Raw genomic sequence first — 7,328 nt, 5'->3', positions numbered from 1 at the left:
TGAGTATTGTATATGATGTTTTGAGATATGGATCGACTTGTATATGGATGTTTTAAATTTATTTTAAATTTATAGACTGTTATTAATTGGAGACTATAGATGACTCTGGTAAATGGCTGGTGTGATCGACATTCTTTCCAAGTTAGATCTCGGGGTGTCACACTTATAAATCATAAACACAACTTATGTACTCCCCAACTCTACTTGCTTGAAATCTGACTTCAAAAGGAGTTGAAAGAGTTCTTAACGTAGTCCTTTGTGTTCTCCCACTTCATTTTTAATGATGAATCAGGCTGCAAAAACTTCCACCTTAGCAACAGTGGAAGAATCCAAATTGAATGGAATTAATAACTCCGAACTGCTCTCCTTTACCTCCATTATAATTCATGATCAACATATTCATGGTGGCTTTTGCCTCCAAATCTCCTTTGCCAAAGTTTTACTCCAGAAATCATAGAGTTTTATTTTGTCATGAACGCTCTTTCCTCTATATATGTTCAACAGCTTTGTCATCAACGGTCTCTTCTTTGAAATCGCTAACGGCTACCTAACATTACTAGTAAAAAAAAAAATTTTCGCATCAGCATTACATGATTTGCTTCATAACAATATTTTCTAATTAAAAAATTCTTATGAATTTCATTTGGATGTCCATATGGGAAAATGGCGGCCTGGGTCCTTGAGATCGATTAATAATAACTGTAAATATTAATTAATTACCCAAAGAGGCGGGAGTGGAGCTTCCAATATCATTAATCGCCTATAATTAAAAGTAATTAACAGCCACTCTCTAATCTCACAGAGCATTCATACCTCTGACTATGATATTCTTTGAATCCATCCGTATCTGCTGTTCGTATCCATAAGAATTTCCGATAACCGTTCTTCCCAAGAAAAAAAAAAAAAGATCAGAAAGTTATAATTAGCTTGTAATTAATGCATGCACGACTTATTACGTTTTAACTCCTTAGATATAACAGTTCAACAGCACTCGAATACTAATTACTTTTCCAAAGTTAATTAAGCCGCCTTCCTCGAATAGAGAGAGATGAAAGAGAGAGAGAGAGAGAGAGAGAGATGGGGGGTATGATTTATATAAAGGAGATCGAGATCATTCAGTGTCTTTCCCAAAAAATTATCTTCATTTGTTAGTCTCAAATGGATATTGATACTGATCATACTGATATTCAAAGCTTTATTTCATGGCCTTTCTTTGAAGATCCTTCCATTGATCAAAGTCTCTTCAACTTGCCTTATTTTGAAGATAACTCATTCACAGATTTTGCCCCTCCTTTCTTCAAGTAAGTTCCAACACTAGTTTATATTATTTTAAGTAATTTTTTCTGTGATCTCTCTCTCTCTCTCTATATATATATATATATACAATGAAGAAAACACTCATCTATAGAGTTTGCTCAATGTCCCTATGTCCTTCCTTCAAGAAGTAAATGAGAATATCAAACCACAGAGCCGTTGAATTTGCTTTAGAGAATAATATAACAAATAATCAATCAAAAAGTATTACAACTACTAATATTTTTGTATTTTGCAGCGATTCCTATGATCTTCTGCCTCTTCCTGAAAGCTTGGAGCATAAAGCTATCCCTCTATCCTGCCTTCCACCACTTCCGGACCATCAGAAGCTCCATTGCTCCGAAGAAATCATGAAATATTACACAGAAGCAATGCCACTAAGCGCAGTGGCAATCTCTCCTCAAACATTAATAGAAGAGAATACAGAAGGAGAAGAAATAATGAGGATGGAACTGAAGAGTTCAAGAGGGAGGAATAGGAGCTCAGGGAAAAGGCCGATGAGATCATGCGATATAGAGTTGGAGGAAATAAGAGCTTACTTCCATATGCCTATAACTAAAGCAGCCATGGAGATGAATATTGGGTTGACAGTGCTGAAGAAAAGGTGCAGAGACCTCGGCATCACAAGGTGGCCGCATCGCAAGTTGAAGAGCTTGAACACACTCATAAGTAATATTCAGGTAATATTAATTAATTAAGAAGCAGTAGTAAATGTATGCATCAAACACTCAGTAATCTATATATCTTTCTATTTATTTATTTATAATTAGTATATCATTGTGCATGACATATAATTAATCAATCATAAATACAACATAACTAAACAACAATTATTAGTAATATCTTTTTTTTTAAATGATTAATTTAATTATTTCTTTTATGCAGTAAAAAGAAATTATTTATGCAATGCAATAAAAAATTACAATTAGCATTTTTTCCTTTTTTTACTATTTTATTTTAAAATTTGATGATAATAATTAATAGTATCATTCAGTTTTATGTGAGATTTTTACATTCGGCGATCGGACACGAGAACCATTCGGTTTTGTCTCTGTGAATAGTAACTGCGAAACTAGATGATTCTCTGTGTCCGATATTCGCACGTAATAATTTCTCTGGATTTTAATATCACATGAGGGTTTTTTTTTGTTAGCATAGCACAAGAAATTTTTTTCTTCTAAATTAGTATTTTATTTAGTGCTGTAGTATTGATTATATTGATGGTTATTGACGTTGTAAAATTAAAAAAAAAGGCGAAATAATAGTAGAAATTATTTCATATTGTTCTGAAGGAGGTAGGAAAGTGTTCAAGTGATTTGAACATCAAGGAAGAACTGAAGTCACTGGAAGAGCACAGAAAGCTAATGGAAGAGAATCCTGAGATTCAGCTAACTGAAGAAACAAAGAAGCTTAGGCAGGCTTGCTTCAAGGCAAATTACAAAAGGAGAGTAGCAATGCAACGCCCCTTCTTGCAGCCCATACAAAGGATTTCCTTTCGTTAATATATATACAATTTTAGAAGAGGAAAAATCTTCTTTGAGTTTCTATAGACATGTAAAAATTAGTAAGAATTTGATGTCTCCAAGCTAGCTTTAATCACATAGGATTTGAAAGTTCCTTCTCATTTTTGTTTATTCTGAAATAGTAACGTGCATCTGGAAATTTATTTCATTTAGGAGTTAATTAGTGCGTGTTATTACTATAATAATTAATCAATTAATACTTAATTGATTATTAGTGTTTGAAATTATATTATTCACATTATTTAAATATTTGACTAAATATTAAATGAAGGTAATGCTATTAAAAATTTAAAAAAAAATGAATTAAAGTCAAATTATTAACCTAAAAGTTAAGTTTTAGAGTATTTAGTCACTTCCTTCTCTTTCTTTAGGCCTCATGAAAGTTTTTACTCTTCTTAACACCATATATAACAACAACAATAATATTCCCAGTGTCTCATGAGCATTTATCTGATATCTTTTCCCTCCAGGCATTCAGAAACCATGCATTCACTAGTTGAGAATGGTTGTAGTTGGAGTACATCTCTATGAATCTTGTCTGGTTTGTTATACAGTATAACTTAATGGAATCCCCTAGCTCTTTCATGTATCTTTAGATAATCCCCTAGCTGTTTCATGTATCTTTAGATATCTTGTGTCCTGAAATATTCTTGGCGTTAGAGTGATATAACGTTTAGCATTCTAATTTTATACGAAGATCCAACACATAGACATATATATATAGAAGAGTAGGGTATAGCATTCATAAAAGACATCAAGATTTTTACGTGGAAAATCTTGAAAAGAGGAAAATCCATTGGTTATGGCATAGTTGAAATTATTACAAAAATACTGATGGTTGATTATAAATGAAGCCCTAGACATTGATTTACTATATATATAACACATAGTTGGAGAATGGCATGATAATTACTCTGAAGACAATGTTGACATGTTCGTTAATTTGATCAAATTTGATGATGTATATATCAATGAAGGAGATTGAAGGCTTAGGGACCTAAACCATATAATTCTATATTTTTCAATCCTTTTTTCGGCCATTAAAAAAAATTAGAACAAATGGTAGTTTTAAAAACTGAAAAATAGTTTTTCCACGTTCCGCCTTTTTGAAGGGATATTTGGATCACATTTTAACACGTTCAAAAAAATTATGTGGTTATATTTTATAAGAAACTAACATTTTTCCACTTGGTCCAAATATTCCCTTTATTGCAATTACAAGAAATATAATTCTTGTTATCTTGTATCATGACGATATATCCTTAAGAGTGAGTGAGTATTACTCCATGTATCACAATAAATATATCTTTATACATCTACCCATATAACTTAACGAATTAACATCTTGTTTATTTCTTTAATATTGATGCTTACCATGTCAATGAATATGTATATTGATACATACCAAAAAAATCGTCTTGATCTAACATGAATTTTCATTAAAAGTGGAAACTTTCAAAATTAAATGTGGGATCATCCAAACTCTAATTTCAGCAAACTTACAATCAAATTGAATGTCTAATTAATGAGAAGAATCCAATGACACTTAAATCGATTCAATCTGATCCCAAATGGATTCAAATCAAGGGACAAAAACATATAATTGAAAGATTCAAACCATTAATTGGATGTTGGATGATATTCAAATATGACATGCTCATAGTCGAATCAAGTGGATCGACGAGACAAATTCAAATAGCCCAAGATAGCTTAATTCTGACATCATTAACGTACTTAAATGCTTGACAAATGCTCTATGATTGAGGGGATCAATATGGGCCGTTCGATGGAGCATTCCAAATTTGCCCTAGGTCTTCTCCATATTTATGGGTCATGTCATTCTAAATAATCTATAAATAGATCCCCAATTCCCACATGAAAAGGGGGCTTGGAACTTTAGCTGAATTTTGAAGAGAGCTCCGGAGATTCAAGGATCCAAGAGTTATACTGATGTACCATTGACGGTGAACTTCTATGGACCTACGTCAGACCATTGCCAGAAAACCACTCTGCCGCAGATCTCCGCAGAACTTTCGCCTAGCATCCGACCACCGTCGGACAATTGCCTAGCCTCCAATCTCTGGTAGATGTTAGCCAGACCATCGTTGGACCACTGCTCGGCCGTCAATTGCTGCCAGATTTTCGCCCGATCATCCGACCATCGTCCGATCGCCGACCAACGCCTGATCGCCAACAGCCGTCAGACTTCCGCCATATCATCATCCGACCATTGTCGGGCCACCTAACCACCGTCGGACCTCCTTCAATGGTCTTCAGACTATTGCCCATCCTTCAATCACCGCCAGACTTTCGCTCGGCCATTGACCACTATCGCTCACAAACTATGGTCAGTTTGACCATTGTCGCCCGCGACTACGTTTCTTCCGACTGGTGCCCTTCGACTATGGTCTATCTAACTACCATCGCCGACATACTAAGGTCCACTCCAACCTCTGTTTTTGACCAACTACATTTCCTCCAACCTCCATCGCCTGCCGACTACAGTCCCTTCGACCTTTGTTGCTTGCCGACTACGATCTCTCTACCCTCCATTGCCTGGTGAATACAATTCATGTGACCCCATCGCCTACCAACTATAATCCCGGCCCGTTGACCTCCAACTATGTTCCCTCCGGCCACTATCGCTCTACTATGGTCAAACCAACCAAACGAGCATGCCAATACTCTCCTGAGAACAACTCTCATGTTTTGATATTCTTCCAACTCCAATTATGTTGTATGCTTTATATAATGTATATTTGTTACATTAAGTCAATGTCTTCCCTTAATGAGGGGCATCACGTGTAACCAACAACAAATACCAATGGATTCTTTTCAACTGGAAAAGCCTCGTGATTTTTCCTTCTTTTTAGGGATTTTCATATAAAAATTCTAGTGTTTCCTATGAATATTGTGCCCCTCTTTTATCTATATGTATGCTAGATCTTCATACAAATCTAGAACGCTAAACTCCATATCTCTCTACCGACGTGATCAATAACCATACGATCAACATGATCTCTAAACATATGTAGCTACATGTCTTTAATCTAACGACCAGCTTTCATCAATTCAATGCTTACATGCTCAATGATTACTCCATTCTCCTTGTTAAGTTCTCTAATGGCTAAGTACTTAATGTTGAATACCATTCTCAATGCCCTCCGACTGGCCCCTCTCTTTTATCTGTCACATTGTGGTTAAGTGATGCACAGTACGTAGTGAGGATTGTAGTAATATAAGATATATGTTGATTAACAATGTAAATTGATTTATCCCCTGATGTTGAGTACTCACACACAAGGTCATAGGTGTACCCATACCCACCTAGGTATATAGGTAGGGGTGGGTATGGGTACCCAATGCATGGCTCTGTTCAAAACACAACTCCATTGACAATCTAGCACTAACTATACTTAAAAAAATTCATGTTTAGGTTGACCCGATTAAATTTTGGGTCAAGTTTGCGTCTCAAATTTTGTCCCAATTAAATATTGATTTCATGTTGACCCGAAATCCCAAATTGACTAGAAATTAACTTGATAACTAACCAAAATTGATTTAATTGGTCAAGTTTGCATTAAAAGGATTTTATTCAAATCAAGCGAGTCATGTTCAAGTTAAACAGATCGTGTTGATCGGAAAAATGCAGTCCATATAATAAACAAATTAAATATGTCAAGTTCGGGTAAGACAGGCTTAGGTCCGATCGAGCTCTTGTCAAAAATTTTAACCCATATAATAAATATGTTGGATTCAGGATAAATATATTCAAATAGGTCAATTTTGAATTATACCCTAAACACTTCAAAATATTTTATTTAACTTATTTATTATTTTTCAAAAAATAAAAATAAATAAACTATCATCCATACACACACATATATATATATAATTGCATTTTCCCAGAAAATTCTGAGAATCGGCATTGCATGAAATGCTTAATTTATAGAAATTTCTTCAAAAAAGCTTCATTATCTTTCAAAGAATTCTACATTTTCTAATTAAAAAACTCTCTTAATTAAATTTCATTAGGATGTCCACATGGGAAAATGGCGGCCTGGCTCCTTGTGATCAATCAACAATAACTGCAAATATTAAATAATTAGCCAAAGAGGAGGGAATGGAACTTCCATTATCATTAATCACCTATAATTAAAAGTAATTAACAGCCACTCTCTAATCTCGATCACACAGACTATGATATTCTTTGAATCTATCCATATCACTGATCCGCATCCATAAGAATTTCCTCTACGCGTTCTTCCCAAGAAGAAAGATAGATTAAATTAAACAGATATTAGCCTGTAATTAATGCATGCACTTATTTATTACGTTTTAATTCCATAAATATGAATTACTTCTCCAAAGTTAATTAAGCCGCCTTCCTCGAAGAGAGAGAGAGAGAGAGAGAGAGGATGATTTATATGAATGAGAAGGAAATCTCTCATCTCTCTTTCCCAACAAATTTCCTCCATTAGTCAGTCTCCA

At 34.4% G+C, this 7,328-nt stretch overlaps 1 protein-coding gene across 1 annotated transcript; it reads left to right on the top strand.

Moving 5' to 3' along the window:
• The first annotated feature begins 1,158 nt into the window (after positions 1–1,158).
• LOC110112256 (protein RKD2-like) lies at positions 1,159–2,816 on the top strand. The gene is made up of 3 exons (XM_020844413.1): positions 1,159–1,301; positions 1,553–1,994; positions 2,607–2,816. The coding sequence occupies exons 1-3, from the start codon at positions 1,159–1,161 to the stop codon at positions 2,814–2,816; spliced, it is 795 nt and encodes a 264-aa protein (XP_020700072.1).
• Positions 2,817–7,328: the final 4,512 nt, after the last annotated feature.

Source organism: Dendrobium catenatum, unplaced genomic scaffold, assembly GCF_001605985.2.
Source record: "Dendrobium catenatum unplaced genomic scaffold, ASM160598v2 fragScaff_scaffold_1373, whole genome shotgun sequence".
Classification (NCBI taxonomy): domain Eukaryota; kingdom Viridiplantae; phylum Streptophyta; class Magnoliopsida; order Asparagales; family Orchidaceae; genus Dendrobium; species Dendrobium catenatum.
The sequence above is the reverse complement of the archived record's forward strand: the minus strand, read 5'-3'. Positions and strand labels throughout refer to the sequence as shown.

Bases quoted from the DNA above. Each gene is read 5' to 3' on its own strand.
- LOC110112256 (XM_020844413.1), top strand. From the start codon at position 1,159: ATGGATATTGATACTGATCATACTGATATTCAAAGCTTTATTTCATGG. The intron at 1,302-1,552 runs GTAAGTTCCAAC...TGTATTTTGCAG, and splicing joins TTTGCCCCTCCTTTCTTCAA to CGATTCCTATGATCTTCTGC. The intron at 1,995-2,606 runs GTAATATTAATT...ATTGTTCTGAAG, and splicing joins CACTCATAAGTAATATTCAG to GAGGTAGGAAAGTGTTCAAG.